Source organism: Siphateles boraxobius, unplaced genomic scaffold (genome assembly GCF_051911475.1).
Source record: "Siphateles boraxobius isolate OS27281-9 unplaced genomic scaffold, OSU_SipBor_1 158, whole genome shotgun sequence".
Classification (NCBI taxonomy): Eukaryota; Metazoa; Chordata; class Actinopteri; order Cypriniformes; family Leuciscidae; genus Siphateles; species Siphateles boraxobius.
In genome coordinates this window covers 904,482-927,500 of record NW_027508764.1, presented here as the reverse complement: position 1 = coordinate 927,500, position 23,019 = coordinate 904,482, and the positions used below count along the sequence as shown (strand labels likewise).

The window sequence follows — 23,019 nt, the reverse complement described above, 5'->3', positions numbered from 1 at the left end:
GTTAAAGGAGTCAATGAGATTTAAAAACTCCATTGTTAGAGGCTTTGACTGACAGCACACATGAATATTAAAATCCCCTAATAAAAGAATATTGCTGTAATTAGTTACACATTCGCCCATAAAAGCAGTAAATTCACTTATAAAATCTTTCACTAAGTGAGGGGGGCGATACACCAGCGCTAACAAAATAGGATCGTCAAATTCCAGTCGCAACAGCTGTACTTCAAAGCTACTGTAGAATGTAGACGGAACAGAGTGACAGTAGCTACTAAAACGGTTTTTAAAAATTACCGCTAGACCACCTCCGCGTCCAGAAGAGCGGGGAGAGTTAAAGAATGTGCAGCCTTCCGGAATCAACTCAGCAAAAGGACTTAAATCACCAACCTTCATCCAAGTTTCTGTGATGCACATAAAATCCAGTGCGTGGGTAGTGAAAAAGTCATTTAAAATGAACGTCTTGTTGACTAGCGACCGAGCATTAATCAGAGCCATCCTGGAAGGTGATACCGAGTCAGAGATCGCGGGAGAGAGGACTCTATTCAAAAAACGATGATTCTCTAGAGTAGCTCCACCACGACGAACACGGATAGGAGGGTAGCAGGGGATCGTCGAAGTAGAATCCGGGAGAATGGTCCTAAGCCAGCGAACAGGTGGATCGATCAAACGCCAACCAGCACATCGGCCAACGCCTAGATTCCACGTCGTCATGGAGACGAAGCTGGACGCGTGGTTGGTGAGTAGCGTCAGTTTCAGTTTGACAGCAACCCCTCCGCGCTTGCCGCGTCTCCTGCGGCGCTTTCTGCGGGGAACCCCATTAGGCCAACTGTGCAGATATTCTGGAATATCCCAGGTAGAGTTTGGAGAGCAGGATTGTGATCCAGCCACAGAGCTTTTTGACTCTGGGTTAAATGTGGCCACAAAAGAGTCTCGAATATCCAGAAGTAACTGGCGATCATAAACCAGAAGCGAGTAGCAGTTTGATACAGATAAAAACACACATATAGCACAGAGAAGCAGAGACGTCAGACGGCATGCCACATACACCGGCGCCATCTTTTCCAAGACTTCCATTCAACTGAGAAGAAAATGTTCTTAAAATATTTTTAAATGATATTTACCACTTTTTGCATTAAATGATTTAAAGGCACAGCAGTGCGAAACACATTAAAACTGAAGAACGTATATTTTATATTATAAGTGTGAACCGGTTTAGGAGTTTTGGCTTGTGCAAGAGCTGCGATATAAAGACCTGAACAGACTTGTGTTAATGTTAGAAGGTCTTCTATCTCTCTTCTGTTATATAGAAACTGGCAACATGTTTTAATAACTATGCCACAAGGGATTGCACTTGAATTTTGTTAAATTTAAATAAAAACCAAGATAATATATATATATTTCTAACCAGCAAGTCAAATGCTGATCAGTTGCATCAACGCACAGATATAAATAATAATTTAAAAAATCAAAATAGTTGTCAAATTTAAAAAGTAAGTGTTTGTGCTGCCTTCAATTTTTAGGTTTAGTCAACTTGAAATGTGAAGTTATATACTAAGTGACACCTTGGATATTTGAGTTGATTAAACTTAGAATTTGAAGGCAGCACAAACACTTTTTTAACTATCTTACAGTATACTTTAAAATATATTTTGAGTTTACTCTTAACAATGTTAAAGCAACTTTGAATTAATAAAATTAATTACACAAAAACTGTTTAGAAGGACAAAAGGAAAATTCTCACAAAATAAAAATATTCAAAATTATTTAATAAAAGAAAGAGTAGTAGAATGTTTAATGCTCAGAAACAGGACATGCACAGAAAAACCAAACTTGTTTAAGTTCATAAACTATTATAGATTCATTCTTTTTAGGAACCATTTTACATTAAGACGCTGACTTCATAAGACAGTATATGATAGTGAATGTTAATGTTAGTGAATTAAAGATATGACACTTTTACTGATCACAGTATTAATATATAACTGTGGATTTTGAGGCTGAACTACTGAATCTGTTGCATCGGAATCACCATAGAAATATCCATAGACTCAGACCTGGGCAATTCTTTGCCTTTATCTTCATCATCATCGTCATCTTCAAAGGTAAATGATTCTGTGAGAGATAATGTGAAAAAAAACACAGAAGTTTACTGATTTTTGCCTGTCTATCGGTAATAATGTGAAGGATCAATAATTAAAGGTATATTTTACATTCATCATAATAAAGTTTCTAATTATATTTCCACAAAATGAAGCACAAAAGTAATAAAAAAAAGGTCTGATGTGTATAAAAGCTGTAAACATGGAACTAATGTTTGTAACACAAAACCACTGACCTGTCGACGCATGCCCATGAGAAGAACATGTCTGGGATGTTATTGTATCGGAGTCTGAAATGAAAAGGCTAGTTAGTACACTATAAATAAAAGCTTTTAATAATGTCAAATACTAGTGTAAATAATGCATACATCCACGGGGCACTGCGGTAATATAATCCTCATGTTTAATGCCGTAGAAACCAAGTGTACGATCATCCTCCAGTGTGTTGAAGCGGTAGCGAAGAATAGTGTCTGCAACTGTGGAAGAAACATGACACACACACACACACACACACACACACACACACACACACACACACACACACACACACACACACACACACACACACACACACACACACATATGTTTTCCTCATTAATATGTGCATTCTGAATTATGTTATTTATTTGCTAACTTCTGAATCTCAGGCTTCTCCGTTAATAAGAGCTGAATCTACATTGAAATACAGATTTTCTTTGTTAACATCTCAATATTCTTCACACATGTGAGCTGATGTACAGAAGACTGAAGTGTTGGACTTACGTTGGTCTTCAGGAATGAGTTTTCTCTTTAACTCCTCCACTGTGGTGTTCCTGAACTCTTCTTCTGAATTCGCCACAGAAACTGTTATTGTCTACAGTCCGTGTCTCGTATCTGTAAAGTAGATCTGGAAACTCATGTTGAATGTGCTCGAACTTTAACTAAACTCCCTGGTGATGTAGAAGTAACTGTTCTGATGCACACAGTGGAGGATAGTTTCACTTTCTCTGGTTAAATCCGACATCAGACACACCCACTTCAGGCACTTTATACAGAAAGAGTTTCACCATGTGATTCTTAGACTTCACAAAAGTATTTGACATGTCAGAACATAGGCCTAATAACATGAACTATGTCTAGTGTACTTTAGATAAAGATAACAAGTGTGTGTGTGTGTGTGTGAGAGAGAGAGAGAGAGAGAGAGAGAGAGAGAGAGAGAGAGAGTGTGTGTGTGTGTATACTTGTCCTTTAAGGGTGCTGAAAAGGTGTTTGTAGGCGTGTTGGGTTTTTCGATCCACCTTTTTCCATAGCCTCTGATTTGAACGCTCTGTTTTAAGGGGCGTGTCTGTGTGAGACTTCAGTGTAAACGCCCACTGCTGTGATTGGCTGTGAGACTTCAGTGTAAACGCCCACTGCTGTGATTGGCTGTGAGACTTCAGTGTAAACGCCCACTGCTGTGATTCTGTGAGTCTTCGGTGTAAACGCCCACTGCTGTGATTGGCTGTGAGTCTTCAGTGTAAACACCCACTGCTGTGATTGGCTGTGAGACTTCAGTGTAAACGCCCACTGCTGTGATTGGCTGTGAGTCTTCAGTGTAAACACCCACTGCTGTGATTGGCTGTGAGACTTCAGTGTAAACGCCCCCTGCTGTGATTGGCTGTGAGACTTCAGTGTAAACGCCCACTGCTGTGATTCTGTGAGTCTTCGGTGTAAACGCCCACTGCTGTGATTGGCTGTGAGTCTTCAGTGTAAACGCCCACTGCTGTGATTGGCTGTGAGACTTCAGTGTAAACGCCCACTGCTGTGATTGGCTGTGAGACTTCAGTGTAAACACCCACTGCTGTGATTGGCTGTGAGACTTCAGTGTAAACGGCCACTGCTGTGATTGGCTGTGAGACTTCAGTGTAAACGCCCACTGCTGTGATTGGCTGTGAGACTCCAGTGTAAACGCCCACTGCTGTGATTGGCTGTGAGACTTCAGTGTAAACGCCCACTGCTGTGATTGGCTGTGAGACTTCAGTGTAAACGCCCACTGCTGTGATTGGCTGTGAGACTCCAGTGTAAACGGCCACTGCTGTGATTGGCTGTGAGACTTCAGTGTAAACGCCCACTGCTGTGATTGGCTGTGAGACTTCAGTGTAAACGCCCACTGCTGTGATTCTGTGAGTCTTCGGTGTAAACGCCCACTGCTGTGATTGGCTGTGAGACTTCAGTGTAAACACCCACTGCTGTGATTGGCTGTGAGACTTCAGTGTAAACGGCCACTGCTGTGATTGGCTGTGAGACTCCAGTGTAAACACCCACTGCTGTGATTGGCTGTGAGACTTCAGTGTAAACGCCCACTGCTGTGATTGGCTGTGAGACTTCAGTGTAAACGCCCACTGCTGTGATTGGCTGTGAGTCTTCAGTGTAAACGGCCACTGCTGTGATTGGCTGTGAGACTCCAGTGTAAACACCCACTGCTGTGATTGGCTGTGAGACTTCAGTGTAAACGGCCACTGCTGTGATTGGCTGTGAGACTCCAGTGTAAACACCCACTGCTGTGATTGGCTGTGAGACTTCAGTGTAAACACCCACTGCTGTGATTGGCTGTGAGACTTCAGTGTAAACGCCCACTGCTGTGATTGGCTGTGAGACTCCAGTGTAAACGGCCACTGCTGTGATTGGCTGTGAGACTTCAGTGTAAACGCCCACTGCTGTGATTGGCTGTGAGACTTCAGTGTAAACGCCCACTGCTGTGATTCTGTGAGTCTTCGGTGTAAACGCCCACTGCTGTGATTGGCTGTGAGACTTCAGTGTAAACACCCACTGCTGTGATTGGCTGTGAGACTTCAGTGTAAACGGCCACTGCTGTGATTGGCTGTGAGACTCCAGTGTAAACACCCACTGCTGTGATTGGCTGTGAGACTTCAGTGTAAACACCCACTGCTGTGATTGGCTGTGAGACTTCAGTGTAAACGCCCACTGCTGTGATTGGCTGTGAGACTCCAGTGTAAACGGCCACTGCTGTGATTGGCTGTGAGACTTCAGTGTAAACGCCCACTGCTGTGATTGGCTGTGAGACTTCAGTGTAAACGCCCACTGCTGTGATTCTGTGAGTCTTCGGTGTAAACGCCCACTGCTGTGATTGGCTGTGAGACTTCAGTGTAAACGGCCACTGCTGTGATTGGCTGTGAGACTTCAGTGTAAACGGCCACTGCTGTGATTGGCTGTGAGACTCCAGTGTAAACACCCACTGCTGTGATTGGCTGTGAGACTTCAGTGTAAACGCCCACTGCTGTGATTGGCTGTGAGACTTCAGTGTAAACGCCCACTGCTGTGATTGGCTGTGAGTCTTCAGTGTAAACACCCACTGCTGTGATTGGCTGTGAGACTTCAGTGTAAACGCCCACTGCTGTGATTGGCTGTGAGACTTCAGTGTAAACGCCCACTGCTGTGATTGGCTGTGAGTCTTCAGTGTAAACGGCCACTGCTGTGATTGGCTGTGAGACTCCAGTGTAAACACCCACTGCTGTGATTGGCTGTGAGACTTCAGTGTAAACGGCCACTGCTGTGATTGGCTGTGAGACTCCAGTGTAAACACCCACTGCTGTGATTGGCTGTGAGACTCCAGTGTAAACACCCACTGCTGTGATTGGCTGTGAGACTTCAGTGTAAACGGCCACTGCTGTGATTGGCTGTGAGACTCCAGTGTAAACGGCCACTGCTGTGATTGGCTGTGAGACTTCAGTGTAAACGGCCACTGCTGTGATTGGCTGTGAGACTCCAGTGTAAACACCCACTGCTGTGATTGGCTGTGAGACTTCAGTGTAAACACCCACTGCTGTGATTGGCTGTGAGACTTCAGTGTAAACGCCCACTGCTGTGATTGGCTGTGAGACTCCAGTGTAAACGGCCACTGCTGTGATTGGCTGTGAGACTTCAGTGTAAACGCCCACTGCTGTGATTGGCTGTGAGACTTCAGTGTAAACGACCACTGCTGTGATTCTGTGAGTCTTCGGTGTAAACGCCCACTGCTGTGATTGGCTGTGAGACTTCAGTGTAAACACCCACTGCTGTGATTGGCTGTGAGACTTCAGTGTAAACGGCCACTGCTGTGATTGGCTGTGAGACTCCAGTGTAAACACCCACTGCTGTGATTGGCTGTGAGACTTCAGTGTAAACGCCCACTGCTGTGATTGGCTGTGAGACTTCAGTGTAAACGCCCACTGCTGTGATTGGCTGTGAGTCTTCAGTGTAAACGGCCACTGCTGTGATTGGCTGTGAGACTCCAGTGTAAACACCCACTGCTGTGATTGGCTGTGAGACTTCAGTGTAAACGGCCACTGCTGTGATTGGCTGTGAGACTCCAGTGTAAACACCCACTGCTGTGATTGGCTGTGAGACTCCAGTGTAAACACCCACTGCTGTGATTGGCTGTGAGACTTCAGTGTAAACGGCCACTGCTGTGATTGGCTGTGAGACTCCAGTGTAAACACCCACTGCTGTGATTGGCTGTGAGACTTCAGTGTAAACGCCCACTGCTGTGATTGGCTGTGAGACTTCAGTGTAAACGCCCACTGCTGTGATTGGCTGTGAGACTTCAGTGTAAACGCCCACTGCTGTGATTGGCTGTGAGACTCCAGTGTAAACGGCCACTGCTGTGATTGGCTGTGAGACTCCAGTGTAAACGGCCACTGCTGTGATTGGCTGTGAGACTCCAGTGTAAACGGCCACTGCTGTGATTGGCTTTGAGACTCCAGTGTAAACACCCACTGCTGTGATTGGCTGTGAGACTTCAGTGTAAACGCCCACTGCTGTGATTGGCTGTGGGACTTCAGTGTAAACACCCACTGCTGTGATTGGCTGTGAGTCTTCAGTGTAAACGCCCACTGCTGTGATTGGCTGTGAGTCTTCAGTGTAAACGCCCACTGCTGTGATTGGCTGTGATACTTCAGTGTAAACGCCCACTGCTGTGATTGGCTGTGAGACTTCAGTGTAAACGCCCACTGCTGTGATTGGCTGTGAGACTTCAGTGTAAACACCCACTGCTGTGATTGGCTGTGAGTCTTCAGTGTAAACGCCCACTGCTGTGATTGGCTGTGAGACTTCAGTGTAAACACCCACTGCTGTGATTGGCTGTGAGTCTTCAGTGTAAACGCCCACTGCTGTGATTGGCTGTGAAACTCCAGTGTAAACGCCCACTGCTGTGATTGGCTGTGAGACTTCAGTGTAAACGCCCACTGCTGTGATTGGCTGTGAGACTTCAGTGTAAACGCCCACTGCTGTGATTGGCTGTGAGACTCCAGTGTGAACGCCCAATGCTGTGATTGGCTGTGAGTCTCCAGTGTAAACGCCCACTGCTGTGATTGGCTGTGAGACTCCAGTGTAAACGCCCACTGCTGTGATTGACTGACATGTTTGCATATGAAATAGCTAACATTACATGTGGAAATCTCTCGAAAACTTTTACGTTTTTACTATTACAGCCATCGAGAATAACGAATCCTAAAAGTATTGATTAAAGCATTATATTTAGATCTATTCCATCACATGAAAGCTTACAGTGGTAAATGGACTGCATTTATATAGCGCTTTCACAGACCGAATGGCCACCAAAACGCTTTACATATTTGCCTCTCATTCACCCATTCATTCATACACCGACGGCGGTGTCAGCCATGCAAGGCGCCATCCAGCTCGTCAGGAGCAGCCGGGGTTAGGTGTCTTGCTCATGGACACCTCGACACTTGATCAGGTGGAACCGGGGATTGAACCACCAACCTTTCGGTTTGTACCTACATGAACCACTGAGCCACTGCCGCTCAGTGATGTGCATGATCGCGTGAATGAAGTGATCTCATCATTGCAGCGCAGTTTCTGCACTCTCACGAATGCTTTCACCAAATAACAATGCATACATGATGTAAATACAAGAAGAGCTTCGTTGTGCAGTGTAACAGCGTCATTGATTTCATAACGAGTTTTGGCAAATGTTCAGATTAACTCTCTCTGTGTGATTGACAGCTTGTGCGATTGGAAGGAGGGGGTCTGGGGGTCCCAAATGTGTAATGGACTTACTCCACTACAAGACTAACACACCTTAACAACGCTTAACAACGATGATGCTGCAGTCAGAGAGCTAGCCAGGGCTTCCCTCTTATTGGACCTCAGGAAGAGAAAGGTCCCTTTGGCCACAGGCAACCAAGACAGCTTCCTAGGCTTCAAGAGGAAAAGCAATGGCAAACTTGACACACAAGCCGCAGGTTTCGGAGTTTGCTCAGACTGGCCGGACCAAAACAACTTGTGCAATAGACTGGAAGTTAAACTACAGTGGACACAAAGCAACTCACACACTGCACCAGAGGTATCTGACTCATCACAGACCAATCTGTTACTGTGAAGGCCACAGTCTGTCACAACGAGACACAACACACACTACATTACACTTTTATTATTCTCCAGCTCACCTGTCCAGCCGTCCTCCTGTCCTCTTACCTGTCTCCAGCACACCTGTCCAGCCCTCCTCCTGTCCTCTTACCTGTCTCCAGCTCACCTGTCCAGCCCTCCTCCTGTCCTCTTATCGGTCTCCAGCTCACCTGTCCAGCCCTCCTCCTGTCCTCTCACCTGTCTCCAGCTCACCTGTCCAGCCCTCCTCCTGTCCTCTTACCTGTCTCCAGCACACCTGTCCAGCCCTCCTCCTGTCCTCTTACCTGTCTCCAGCTCACCTGTCCAGCCCTCCTCCTGTCCTCTTATCGGTCTTCAGCTCACCTGTCCAGCCCTCCTCCTGTCCTCTCACCTGTCTCCAGCTCACCTGTCCAGCCCTCCTCCTGTCCTCTTACCTGTCTCCAGCTCACCTGTCCAGCCCTCCTCCTGTGCTCTTATCGGTCTCCAGCTCACCTGTCCAGCCGTCCTCCTGTCCTCTTATCGGTCTCCAGCTCACCTGTCCAGCCGTCCTCCTGTCCTCTTACCTGTCTCCAGCACACCTGTCCAGCCCTCCTCCTGTCCTCTTACCTGTCTCCAGCTCACCTGTCCAGCCCTCCTCCTGTCCTCTTATTGGTCTCCAGCTCACCTGTCCAGCCCTCCTCCTGTCCTCTCACCTGTCTCCAGCTCACCTGTCCAGCCCTCCTCCTGTCCTCTTACCTGTCTCCAGCTTACCTGTCCAGCCCTCCTCCTGTCCTCTTATCGGTCTCCAGCTCACCTGTCCAGCCCTCCTCCTGTCCTCTTATCGGTCTCCAGCTCACCTGTCCAGCCCTCCTCCTGTCCTCTCACCTGTCTCCAGCTCACCTGTCCAGCCCTCCTCCTGTCCTCTTACCTGTCTCCAGCTCACCTGTCCAGCCCTCCTCCTGTCCTCTTATCGGTCTCCAGCTCACCTGTCCAGCCCTCCTCCTGTCCTCTTATCGGTCTCCAGCTCACCTGTCCAGCCCTCCTCCTGTCCTCTTACCTGTCTCCAGCTCACCTGTCCAGCCCTCCTCCTGTCCTCTTATCGGTCTCCAGCTCACCTGTCCAGCCCTCCTCCTGTCCTCTTCCCAGATAGCACAAGTCTATTTGATGTGATATTTACATCTGGAAGACGTATTTTTAAGAGTGTTTGCTCATCTGCAATACGTCTATAGGACGTTTCCTGTCAGATGTCAAATAGACGTCAAATAGACTTGTGCTATCTGGGTTATCGGTCTCCAGCTCACCTGTCCAGCCCTCCTCCTGTCCGCTCGCACAAGACGAAAGCCATCAGTGTTGCAACCGAGTGTGTGTTCTACGACACTATGTTGCTGTATGGTGTTTGATATCAGATGTTAAATATATCCAAAGTTCGTTGGAGTTGCAGAAACTTGATGGCGTGTCTAATTAAAACACGGGACAAATACCAGTCCTTTGCTCTCTTTTATTTTAAGTTCAGGATGGTTAAGTCTTGAGACCCGTTCTTGTTTTGGATTGCTTCTCTGGATATTTTACCTCTGCATGGATTACAACGATTTTGGATTGCCCTCTTAATAAATTACTGCACTTGGATTTTCCCTCGTCCTGTGTGTGTTCGTGACAGAACGACTCCGTCCTCAGAAATCCAGCGGTAATTTTCAGTTTTCTTTTTTTTTTTTTGGAAGATCTCGTCCCCAGTCACCATGTGGATTCCACGTAGCGAGCTTGCAACCGCAGAGAGAGAGAATGGCATCTCGTTACTAGAATATTTTTCTAGATGCGCACAAAGGGATGAGGAGATCCGGGCAGTTGAGGCTTCACCACTGGTCTCATCGAGCGCTGGGACTTCGTCGATGGTTTCGTCGAGTTCAAAGGTGGCAGAAATCCGTCTGAAGGACGTCCCGTCTGAAGGACTTCACGTCCCGTCTGCCCAGTCAGAGACTGTTCATCTCCCGTCTGCCCAGTCAGAGACTGTTCACGTCCCGTCTGCCCAGTCAGAGACTGTTCACGTCCCGTCTGCCCAGTCAGAGACTGTTCACGTCCCGTCTGCCCAGTCAGAGACTGTTCACGTCCCGTCTGCCCAGTCAGAGACCGTTCACGTCCCGTCTGCCCAGTCAGAGACCGTTCACGTCCCGTCTGCCCAGTCAGAGACCGTTCACGTCACGTCTGCCCAGTCAGAGATTGTTCACGTCACGTCTGCCCAGTCAGAGATTGTTCACGTCACGTCTGCCCAGTCAGAGACTGTTCACGTCCCGTCTGCCCAGTCAGAGAATGGTCACGTCCCGTCTGCCCAGTCAGAGACTGTTCACGTTCCGTCTGCCCAGTCAGAGACTGTTCACGTTCCGTCTGCCCAGTCAGAGACTGTTCACGTTCCGTCTGCCCAGTCAGAGACTGTTCACGTTCCGTCTGCCTTCCTGGACCTGGACTATCTGGACCATCTGGCTCGGATCCTGCTGCTGTTTGCTGTTCCAGAGCCGGAACCAGTGTCTCCTGTTCCAGAGCCGGAACCAGTGTCTGCTGTTCCAGAGCCGGAGGCAGAGCCAGTGCCCATTCCAGAGCCAGAGGCAGAGCCAGTGCCTGTTCCAGAGCCAGAGGCAGAGCCATTGCCTGTTCCAGAGCCGTGGCAGAGCCTTTGCCGGTTCCAGAGTCGGAGGCAGAGCCAATGCCTGTTCCAGAGCCAGAGGCAGAGCCATTGCCTGTTCCAGAGCCGGAGGCAGAGCCTTTGCCGGTTCCAGAGTCGGAGGCAGAGCCAATGCCTGTTCCAGAGCCGGAGGCAGAGCCAGTACCCGTTCCAGAGCCTGAGGCAGACCCAGTGCCGTCTGCCTTCTTGGATCCGTGTCTGCTGTTCCCGAGCCAGAGCCCGTGTCTGCTGTTCCTTAGACGGAGCCCGTGTCTGCTGTTCCAGAGCCGGAGCCAGTGTTTGCTGTTCCAGAGCCAGAGCCAGAGCCAGTGCCTGTTCCAGAGCCGGAACCAGAGCCAGTGCCTGTTCCAGAGCCGGAGCCAGTGTCTGCTGTTCCAGAGCCGGAGCCAGTGTCTGCTGTACCTGAGCCGGAGCCAGCATCTGTTCCTGAACCAGTGTTTGTCTCTGTGTTTGTATCTGTTCTTGTGGCTGTTACAGTTTTGGTGTCTGTTCCTGAGCCGGTGTCTGTTCCTGAGCCGGTGTCTGTTCCTGAGCCGGTGTCTGTTCCTGAGCCGGTGTCTGTACCTGAGCCAGTGCCAGTGTCTGTTCCTGAGCCAGTGCCAGTGTCTGTTCCTGAGCCAGTGCCAGTGTCTGTTCCTGAGCCAGTGCCAGTGTCTGTTCCAGAGCTGGAGCCAGTGGCTGTTCTAGAGCCGGAGCCGGTGCCGTCTGTTCCAGAGCCAGTGTCTACTGTTCCTGAGCCGGAGCCAGTGTCTGTTCCTGAGCCGGTGTCTGTTCCTGAGCCGGTGTCTGTTCCTGAGCCGGTGTTTGTCTCTGTGTTTGTGTCTGTTCTTGTGCCTGTTACAGTTTTGGTGTCTGTTCCTGAGCCGGTGTCTGTTCCTGAGCCGGTGTCTGTTCCTGAGCCAGTGCCAGTGTCTGTTCCTGAGCCAGTGCCAGTGTCTGTTCCAGAGCCGGAGCCAGTGGCTGTTCTAGAGCCGGAGCCGTCTGTTCCAGAGCCGGTGTCTACTGTTCCTGAGCCGGAGCCAGTGTCTGTTCCTGAGCCGGTGTCTGTTCCTGAGCCGGTGTCTGTTCCTGAGCCGGTGTCTGTTCCTGAGCCGGTGTCTGTTCCTGAGCCAGTGCCAGTGTCTGTTCTAGAGCCGGAGCCAGTGGCTGTTCCAGAGCCGGAGCCAGTGGCTGTTCCAGAGCCGGAGCCGGTGCCGTCTGTTCCAGAGCCGGTGTTTACTGTTCCTGAGCCGGAGCCGGAGCTAGTGTCTGTTCCTGAGCCGGAGCCAGTGTCTGTTCCTGAGCCGGAGCCAGTGTCTGTTCCTGAGCCGGAGCCAGTGTCTGTTCCTGAGCCGGAGCCAGTGTCTGTTCCTGAGCCGGAGCCAGTGTCTGTTCCTGAGCCGGAGCCAGTGTCAGTTCCTGAGCCGGAGCCAGTGTCAGTTCCTGAGCCGGAGCCAGTGTCAGTTCCTGAGCCGGAGCCAGTGTCTGTTCCTGAGCCGGAACCAGTGTCTGTTCCTGAGCCGGAGCCAGTGTCTGTTCCTGAGCCGGAGCCAGTGTCAGTTCCTGAGCCGGAGCCAGTGTCTGTTCCTGAGCCGGAGCCAGTGTCTGTTCCTGAGCCGGAGCCAGTGTCTGTTCCTGAGCCGGAGCCAGTGTCTGTTCCTGAGCCGGAGCCAGTGTCTGTTCCTGAGCCGGAGCCAGTGTCTGTTCCTGAGCCGGAACCAGTGTCTGTTCCTGAGCCGGAGCCAGTGTCTGTTCCTGAGCCGGAGCCGGTGTCTGTACCTGAGCCAGTGCCAGTGTCTGTTCCTGAGCCAGTGCCAGTGTCTGTTCCTGAGCCAGTGCCAGTGTCTGTTCCTGAGCCAGTGCCAGTGTCTGTTCCAGAGCTGGAGCCAGTGGCTGTTCTAGAGCCGGAGCCGGTGCCGTCTGTTCCAGAGCCAGTGTCTACTGTTCCTGAGCCGGAGCCAGTGTCTGTTCCTGAGCCGGTGTCTGTTCCTGAGCCGGTGTCTGTTCCTGAGCCGGTGTTTGTCTCTGTGTTTGTGTCTGTTCTTGTGCCTGTTACAGTTTTGGTGTCTGTTCCTGAGCCGGTGTCTGTTCCTGAGCCGGTGTCTGTTCCTGAGCCAGTGCCAGTGTCTGTTCCTGAGCCAGTGCCAGTGTCTGTTCCAGAGCCGGAGCCAGTGGCTGTTCTAGAGCCGGAGCCGTCTGTTCCAGAGCCGGTGTCTACTGTTCCTGAGCCGGAGCCAGTGTCTGTTCCTGAGCCGGTGTCTGTTCCTGAGCCGGTGTCTGTTCCTGAGCCGGTGTCTGTTCCTGAGCCGGTGTCTGTTCCTGAGCCAGTGCCAGTGTCTGTTCTAGAGCCGGAGCCAGTGGCTGTTCCAGAGCCGGAGCCAGTGGCTGTTCCAGAGCCGGAGCCGGTGCCGTCTGTTCCAGAGCCGGTGTTTACTGTTCCTGAGCCGGAGCCGGAGCTAGTGTCTGTTCCTGAGCCGGAGCCAGTGTCTGTTCCTGAGCCGGAGCCAGTGTCTGTTCCTGAGCCGGAGCCAGTGTCTGTTCCTGAGCCGGAGCCAGTGTCTGTTCCTGAGCCGGAGCCAGTGTCTGTTCCTGAGCCGGAGCCAGTGTCAGTTCCTGAGCCGGAGCCAGTGTCAGTTCCTGAGCCGGAGCCAGTGTCAGTTCCTGAGCCGGAGCCAGTGTCTGTTCCTGAGCCGGAACCAGTGTCTGTTCCTGAGCCGGAGCCAGTGTCTGTTCCTGAGCCGGAGCCAGTGTCAGTTCCTGAGCCGGAGCCAGTGTCTGTTCCTGAGCCGGAACCAGTGTCTGTTCCTGAGCCGGAGCCAGTGTCTGTTCCTGAGCCGGAGCCAGTGTCTGTTCCTGAGCCGGAGCCAGTGTCTGTTCCTGAGCCGTGGTCGCCTTCGCCCTGGTCATCACCGCCATGGCCACCCGAAGGATCTTCATCGCCCTGGTCATCACCGCCATGGCAACCCGAAGGATCTTCACCGCCCTGGCCGCCCGAGGGGTCTTCACCGCCCTGGCCGCCCGAGGGGTCTTCACCGCCCTGGCCGCCCGATGGACTGTCTGCTTCGCCCTGGCCGCCCGATGGGTCATCTGCTTCACCCTGGCCGCCCGATGGGTCGTCTGCTTCGCCCTGGCCGCCCGATGGGTCCTCTGCTTCGCCCTGGCCGCCCGATGGGTCGTCTGCTTCGCCCTGACCGCCCGATGGGTCGTCTGCTTCGCCCTGGCCGCCCGATGGACTCTGTGTTTCGTCCTGGATGTCCGATAGACTCTCTGTTTTGCCCTGGTCCCCGGTTAAGCCCTCACCCCTTGTTCCTGTCTCCCTTCACGGACCTGGCCCACCATCCCTCCCCCTGATCCTCCACCGTTCCACCTCCCTCCTGAACTCTTGTGTCGTGTTTTAGTGTTGTCGTGGAGCGTCTGGTAGCCGCTCCGTAGAAGGGGGCTTATGTCACAGTGTCTGGTTGTGTTCCCTTGTTGATCACTAGAGGTCCTTGTTCTCACGGTGTCCTTCACAATCGACTTCAATTCCCAGCATTCTGTCTGTCACTGTCACTCATCAGTTCATTGCACTCAGCTGTTCCCCGTAATCATTGTTCCCAGCTGTTCTGTGTTAGTCTTGTTAGATATGTGTATATATTCCCCGTCTGTGTTAGTAAGTGTACGGAGTCGTTGTTTTGTGTTACCACACTTCTTGTCTGTTTAGACCCGTTCTTGTTTTGGATTGCTTCTCTGGATATTTTACCTCTGCATGGATTACAACGATTTTGGATTGCCCTCTTTATAAATTACTGCACTTGGATTATCCCTCGTCCAGTGTGTGTTCGTGACAGGCCTGAGCTAAGCTGCTGATGTAGCCAGGGTTCCTGGCCTAGGGGCTACAGTCTCGACGACCGCTAGGACGGGGTACTATGACTCCGGATCAGTGGTGGACTGGGCATTTGTTCCCCATTAGTGTCCTAGGATGAAGTGCGAGTTCCCATTGGAAAGGGAACATCTCGGGTTACACTGTAATCATGGTTCCCTGAGAAAGGGAATGAGACACTGCGACTCTTCATGCTTCAGGCATTCCTGCCCACGACTCCTGCAGACAAGGAAGAGAATGACGTGTTTTACAAGCGCCTTATACTCTGGTCGAACAGGAAGTGATGTCATAGGCTGTCGCCGGCCAATGTTATTGTCGTGTTCCCAGACACCGTTCATGCCAGAGGCGTTCCCCATTAGTGTCCTAGTGTCTCGTTCCACTTCTCAGGGAACCATGAATACACTCGTAACCCGAGACGTTTTGTTTACATACCTGTCATCGTGCGTTGATTCGCGCTCTCCAGCGATGACACCGGCTGATTAAATATGTAGAGCAGTGAGAAGAAGACTTATAGTGTGCAGACGAACAACACACAAAGATACCGCAGCATTTTGTAACTAAAAGAGCAGCCATGGAGATACAAATCACTCGGCTCGGTTCAGCACCCTCGACTAGCCTACTATGGCAGAGGCGTGCTCATGAATATTAATGAGGTGCTTCGAAAACTTCCTGGAGCCTTCAGTCACGTGACCACGTTTTGTCCGGTAAAGGGTTGAGGAGCCGACAAGTTGACAAGTTCCCAGCATGCTCCGCTCATGAATATGATTAAATACTCGCTAACTCTGTCTGCATTATATGTTCATATATACACACTACTATCATATCATATAGAGAAACTAACTTATATCACTGATGTATGACAATATGCATCAAATGTTAAAAGAAAAACAGCGACTTCAGTTTGTAACCAGCGCACAGAAAGCCTGTAGCTTGAATAGGAACAAATCAATGTTCTTCTAGTTCTTATAAAGTGATGATTGGTCTGATCACGCGTGTGTGCGAAATGTGCAGCCACTGTTACGACTGAGCACATCGACCTTCTGATACAATAACCAGAATATTAAAGAGAACATGATGGAAGAGATGGATTACATTGACTTAAGTTAAACATGAAAAATGCAATATTAAAAATATAATTCACTTTTAATTTAAATCACTTGTTATGGATGACTAAGCTCTGGTAATGGGAGAAAAGAAGCTTTATGATGCTTTAGATCGACTGAATCACTTGCTTCTTAAAATGATTCACTGATTCTGCAAACCAACTGCTAATGTTTAATTAAAGCTGTAATCAGTTTTAATACATTTAACTTTATCTTCAAAATAAGTGTTATTTTATTAAATTGTAGGGTTTGTTTTGTTCCTTTTTTTACAGCTTGATTAATCAGACCAATAATAGACTTTTAAATACAACTTTTCCTTTTTATTAAATGTGTCATGAAATGTCTGCAAATGAATTCAACTGATCTGAGATAAGGAACAAAACATTTTTAGACACATCAATTATTGGCGAGGTATACACTCACTTAAAGGATCATTAGGAACACCTGTTCAATTTCTCATTAATGACATTATCTAATCAACCAATCACATGGAAGTTGCTTGAATGAATTTAGGAGTGTGGTCCTGGTCAAGACAATCTCCTGAACTCCAAACTGAATGTCAGAATGGGAAAGAAAGGTGATTTAAGCAATTTTGAGCGTTGCATGGTTGTTGGTGCCAGACGGGCCGGTCTGAGTATTTCACAATCTGCTCAGTTACTGGGATTTCCACGCACAACCATTTCTAGGGTTTATAAAGAATGGTGTGAAAAGGGAAAAACATCCAGTATGCGGCAGTCCTGTGGGCGAAAATGCCTTGTTGATGCTAGAGGTCAGAGGAGAATGGGCCGACTGATTCAAGCTGATAGAAGAGCAACTTTGACTGAAATAACCACTCGTTACAACCGAGGTATGCAGCAAAGCATTTGTGAAGCCACAACACGCACAACCTTGAGGCGGATGGGCTACAACAGCAGAAGACCCCACCGGGTACCACTCATCTCCACTACAAATAGGAAAAAGAGGCTACAATTTGCAAGAGCTCACCAAAATTGGACAGTTGAAGACTGGAAAAATGTTGCCTGGTCTGATGAGTCTCGATTTCTGTTGAGACATTCAGATGGTAGGGTCAGAATCTGGCTTAAACAGAATGAGAACATGGATCCATCATGCCTTGTTACCACTGTGCAGGCTGGTGGTGGTGGTGTAATGGTGTTGGGGATGTTTTCTTGGCACACTTTAGGCCCCTTAGTGCCAATTGGGCATCGTTTAAATGCCACGGCCTACCTGACATTGTTTCTGACCATGTCCATCCCTTAATGGCCACCATGTACCCATCCTATGATGGCTACTTCCAGCAGGATAATGCACCGTCACAAAGCTCGAATCATTTCAAATTGGTTTCTTGAACATGACAATGAGTTCACTGTACTAAAATGGCCCCCACAGTCACCAGATCTCAACCCAATAGAGCATCTTTGGGATGTGGTGGAACGGGAGCTTCGTGCCCTGGATGTGCATCCCACAAATCTCCATCAACTGCAAGATGCTATCCTATCAATATGGGCCAACATTTCTAAAGAATGCTTTCAGCACCTTGTTGAATCAATGCCACGTAGAATTAAGGCAGTTCTGAAGGCGAAAGGGGTCAAACACAGTATTAATATGGTGTTCCTAATAATCGTTTAGGTGAGTGTATGTGTTCATCAGTCAGAGAAAACTCAACAATAACACAATTATGAAGAATAAAACTCAGCAAAAATGCAAACAAACCAATATTTTGACCAGCATTCTGTAAATCACATGTACAGTAAAGCATGATAACGGCCTGATCTTAAAGCAAATTAGAATGAATGAAATTAATTACACAAAAACGGTTTAGAAGAGCAAAGGGAAAATTCTCATAAAATAAAAATAATCAATATTATTTAATAAAAGAAAGGGCTATGTAATTATTTTGCATATGAATGCACAGAAACATACAGTAAATGCACAGCTTGTCATAACCAAACTTGTTTAAGTTCATAAACTATTATAGATTCATTATTTTTTGGAACCATTTTACATTAAGACGCCGACTTCAGAAGAGAATATATGATGGTGTTTGTTAATGGTAGTGTTACGACCCCTCTTTTTTATCTAGGAGCAAGAGGAGTAACACTAAGAAAAATATAGCAAAACTGTAAGATGGTCGGAGGCGGCAAGAAACCATGCAAAAACACGAACTGCCAATGAAAATGATTTATTATACAAAAAAGAAAAGAAATCATTCAACTATAAAGTAGGTTCACAAAATTATTGATAATTAAAGGCACAACCAATATGTACAAATTTACAATAAAATAAAAAGAAGAATGCACAAAAAAACAAAAAAAACAAAAAACACTAAACAAATCAACCCAAAAGAAAGGGGACTCTAGTGACGCCAAAAGAAAGAAAGGAACAAAAGAAAACAATTCTACCTCATTTCAACCTCTAACCTAACTAAAGGGGAAAAAAAAGAAATAATTAAATCTTCAGCGCCGAACGCCGTACTCTTCCCTACTCTCAGCTAACAGAAACAAAACATACAATGGGTGGCGTTCACCTCTTACCTGGGGTTTCTACACACAGAGTTACCTAAATGTTGCAAAATGGAAGTCGTACGACATCTTCCCTATTCCCCTTCCTCTTAGTAAAGAGTAAACATTAGAGACCGTAAGCTCAGCAAAGACCAAAGGACAACGCCATCCAAGTAAAAAAAGATAGTGAAACAAACTAGTAAATCAAAAGTTATAACAAAAACACCAGAGGCTGGCATAAGCAAATAACAAATCAAGCGAGTCAAAAACAAAATAACAATTACAGCCAGTGGCGGTTCTAGAGGGGGGGCCAGGGGGGCCCGTGCCCCTGTGACAACACGTTTGGCCCCCCTTGTGGCCCCCCTAAATGTGGAGTTTGAAATAATTTTTACAAAACTGTTTTTTGCTATCTTTGTTATCGTTGTATGCATATTATTATTTTTTTTATTATTCTATCTTTGTGGATTTGCTTGTTCACGTGACAATTCGCATCACATTCGCGGGAATCGCGGCAGAATAACGTCTGTCTCCTGCACGCGAGAGAGGAGAGAAGGAGAAAGCTGGTCAGTTGCAAGTTCATTCTTTATGTGCGTATCGGATGTGCGATGTGTATTGTCTATTAAAATATTGTAACACTTGTTTTAACTATGTACGAGGCACTGTGAGCTGACATCGCATTTGTCTCTCGTCCTTTCACTGCTGTGTGCGGTTCATAGGTAGGCTATGTCCCCAAATTAGTTTATGTCTTATATCATATTATGTTCTTAGATTAGAATATCAGATCAGCAAGAGTGCCGTTTTCCCGTGCACAATTGCAACTGTGATATTGATGTTATACAACAGTTAAATTAACAATAAGTTAACATGAGTTACTTTTTAGACACAATATTGTCAATATTGTTTGTTTTCCCTTTATTTCGCCGACTAGAATTTGAAAATGAAACCGTAGCAGAGTCTCAATGCAACAGACAGCGATGATTTCTTGTTCAAAATCCGCGTTTTGAAGGAATCACTTGCTTCTTTCCCGAATGAATCAGCCGTTTGAACGAATCGGTTGAATGAATGAATCCCTAAACTCACTTCTGTGACTTTCCGCCGCCTACTGGTGGTTTTAGTTTCGTATTTAAAGTACCCTTTAATTAAAACGTTAAAATTAGAAATCATTTCATGTTTAAATATTGATTTAAAAAAAAAATCTCATAGCTTTATTTATGCAATTGTGAATGGAATGTAAATATATTAATGCCGCTTCTGTGTCTCCTCTAGACTGCAAACATGGATTTTGATTGAATGAATTAATTTGACTGGTAACAGTGGTACTGTATAATTATTGTATAATTAAGTATTATTCTATAAATAAGGATAATTACTGTATAATTTGAATGTTAGTATTTGACATAAAAGGTGATTCATAAATCTAAATAAGTTTAGAAAGAATGTCCATATATAGGTGAAAATGCCCCTGGAAATCAATTTAAGGTGGCAAATTAAATTAATTAAAAAATGAATTTCGGTCCCTGCTGTTAACTGACCACTGCATAGAATATTAAAAAATATGAATATCTTTGTGAGTCTGCTGTCAACAACAGGCCTAAACCAGCCATGTCACCAGCACAAAAACACAATCAGTAAAATATCATCTAATTATCAACAAAACATTGAAAATATTGAGATATATTTTTGTCAATATTGCACGCCCCTAATGTACGGTATGAATTTTGATTTCTTCAGGTCTTAAAACGCCTTAAATTTGACTTTAAAAAGTGTGCAGGAACCCTGTAAACGGTTAGACAGTTACCTAGCAAGTCAGTTATTTTCAGTAAATGAATTAATAATCTTCTTGGTCCCCATTGCTTTTGCTCTATAGTTCTCACCAAAATGCAGAGAAAGAAGGACATCATGTCAATTACAGTTACTGTGACTAATACTGAATATGTAATGCAAATGTAAAAATATAATGGAAATGCAAATACATTGTTGAATGATTATAAACATGGTATTTTGCCTGTTAATGCCTGCAGCGCAGAAAATTATATGACAACAATAAGGTCTATATGTAACTGGCCCCTCTAACAGTACAACTGGCCCCAGCTTGGCCCCCCCAGTTGAAATGGTCTAGAACCGCCACTGATTACAGCAAAAATCAGAAAACAAAAGCGACTCTCTTCACTCTTTTCCAGCGTCATTTTATCTGCCAGCGGAAACATTACTGGCAGCGGATAGGTCGATGTCACATCGATTGATAGCCTCGTGAGCCAACCAGCGGTCAAGGACAGCCTAAGAGATCGACAGTAGTGATGCGCGGGTCGTCACGTAACCCGCGGGTCGGGTTGGGGCGGGAAAGAAATTGTCACTTCATTTGCGGGGCGGGTTTTTAAAAGCAAAATTTTTAAAAAATCCATGTATGTTGCGTGCAATTTCCAGCCTATATTAAATATTTGGGAATATATATTTTCATATTTTATTAAGTTCTTTGATAAGGTTACAATACGAATGCCGTAGCAACGTAACTTGTGTGATTTCCCCAAACCTTTGGCGTCACGTGACACGTCACGAAAGCGGCGCGCCAAGCAGCTCCCGCCGCCAGCCACGACAAAGCAAGAGCGGAGAAATAAAAGTGAAGATGGAAGACGAGGTGCGGGAGAAATTGAGGTCGGGAATGTAGCATAATTAAAAGAAAATAAAGGTCAGGCTGCTAAATCTAATGTTTGGAAAAAGCCGACCCGCGCATCACTAATCGACAGGGAGAGAGAGAGAAAGAGAGCAGGAGAGAAAACAAACACGGGCACTCCCACAATACACCTATGAACATAACAGTAGTGAATTTGAAAGATATGACACTTTTACTGATCACAGTATGAATATATATCTGTGGATTATAGGCTGTACTGAACTATAATATACGACACTGCCACGGGTCAGTCTGTTGCATCAGAACAATACGGTCCATAGACTCGGTCCTGGGCAGTCCTTTACCTTCATCATCATCATCTTCAAAGGTACACGTTTCTGTGAGAGATAATGTGAAATAAAGCAAAGTTTACTGATTTTTTGCCTGTCTATCGGTACCTGGAATTATGTGAAGGATCAATAATTAAAGGTATTTACATTAATCATAATAAAGTTTCTATGTATTTTGCCACAAAATGAAGCACAAAACTCTTCTTTTTTTAAACGCCTGATGTGTATAAATGCTGTAAACATGTAATTATAAAAATGTTTGTAATACAAAACCACTGATGGATAAAACAAGCATTTGTGGACTTTTGACTCAAAGAGAAACTGACCTGTGAACTTATGACCATGAGAAGACTGTAGCTGGATTTTCACTGTATAGGAGCCTGAAATGAAAAGGTCAGTTAGTTTGAGACTATTAATAAATGCTTTTAATAATATCAAATACTAGTGTAAATAATGCATACTTCCACGGCGCACTGCGGTAATATAATCCTCATGTTTAATGCCGTAGAAACCAAGTGTGCGATTCTTCTTCAGTGTCTTCTCATAATAGTTGACAAGTATAGTGTCTTCAACTGTGGAAGAAACATGAGGGAGGAACACACACACACACACACACACACACACAATATCAACTGTTTCCCTCATTTATATGTGCTTTCTGAATTATGTTAATTATTTGCAAACTTCTCCGTTAATAAGAGCTGAATCTACATTGAAATACAGATGTCCTTTGTTAACATCTCAATATTCTTCACACATGTGAGCTGATGTACAGAAGACTGAAGTGTTGGACTTACGTTGGTCTTCAGGAATGAGTTTTCTCTTTAACTCCTCCACTGTGGTGTTCCTGAACTCTTCTTCTGAATCCGCCACACAAACTCTTATTCTCTCTATTCTCCGTCTCTTGTCTGTAAAGTAGATCTGGAAACTCATGTTGAATGTGCTCGAACTTTAACTATATTCCCTCAGGATCTAGTATAACTGAACTGACGCACATGCTAGTTTCACTTCCTCTGTCTAAATCCAACATCAGACACCACCCACTTTAGGCACTTGGGTCCGTGTACATTTTGATAATACCGAGAAAACCTTTTTTTTTTTCGTTTGTCGTTTCAAACCAAAAACAAAGAAACGGTAAAAAAAGAATAATAATAATAATAATAATAATAATAATAATAATAATAATAATAATAATAATAAAACAGCCGTTCTCCCATTTTGGTTTCTGAATCCAAAAATGACTAAACGATATTCAAATAACGGTCCGATTTTGTTTTTTTGAAATTCCTATTTTCATTTCTCCGTTTGAAGATCTACATTAAAAGAAAGACAGGTGGTCCAAGTGAATCGGAAGTAATAGTCTATAATAGCCTATAAAAATAAAAGTCAAGCTTTTAGAACGGTCATAATATTCAGCACTAACGTTATACCAGAGTAACGTTAGAAGAAGAAAAAAAATCAATCAATAAATAGGCTTATATAAACCTGGACCGAAAGAAATATG

The 23,019-nt window shown here is 46.2% G+C and overlaps 1 protein-coding gene and 1 non-coding gene across 3 annotated transcripts; one reads left to right on the top strand and one right to left on the bottom strand.

The window, feature by feature from the left end:
* Nucleotides 1-1,781: 1,781 nt before the first annotated feature.
* On the bottom strand, nt 1,782-22,631 carry LOC143738894 (uncharacterized). 2 transcript variants are annotated; one of them, XM_077230974.1, is made up of 4 exons: nt 22,313-22,631; nt 21,977-22,087; nt 21,842-21,895; nt 1,782-2,109 (listed from the first exon to the last, which is right to left on the bottom strand). In XM_077230974.1, the coding sequence occupies exons 1-4, from the start codon at nt 22,446-22,448 to the stop codon at nt 2,000-2,002; spliced, it is 411 nt and encodes a 136-aa protein (XP_077087089.1). In that variant the 5' UTR covers nt 22,449-22,631; the 3' UTR covers nt 1,782-1,999. The 2 variants fall into 2 exon arrangements, with proteins under 2 accessions (XP_077087089.1, XP_077087087.1); XM_077230972.1 differs by lacking the exon at nt 1,782-2,109 and adding an exon at nt 18,220-21,563 and having other exon boundaries at nt 22,313-22,617.
* LOC143738900 (small nucleolar RNA U13) lies at nt 15,902-15,999 on the top strand. The gene has a single exon (XR_013204071.1). It is a non-coding gene; the product is annotated as a small nucleolar RNA U13 (small nucleolar RNA).
* Nucleotides 22,632-23,019: the final 388 nt, after the last annotated feature.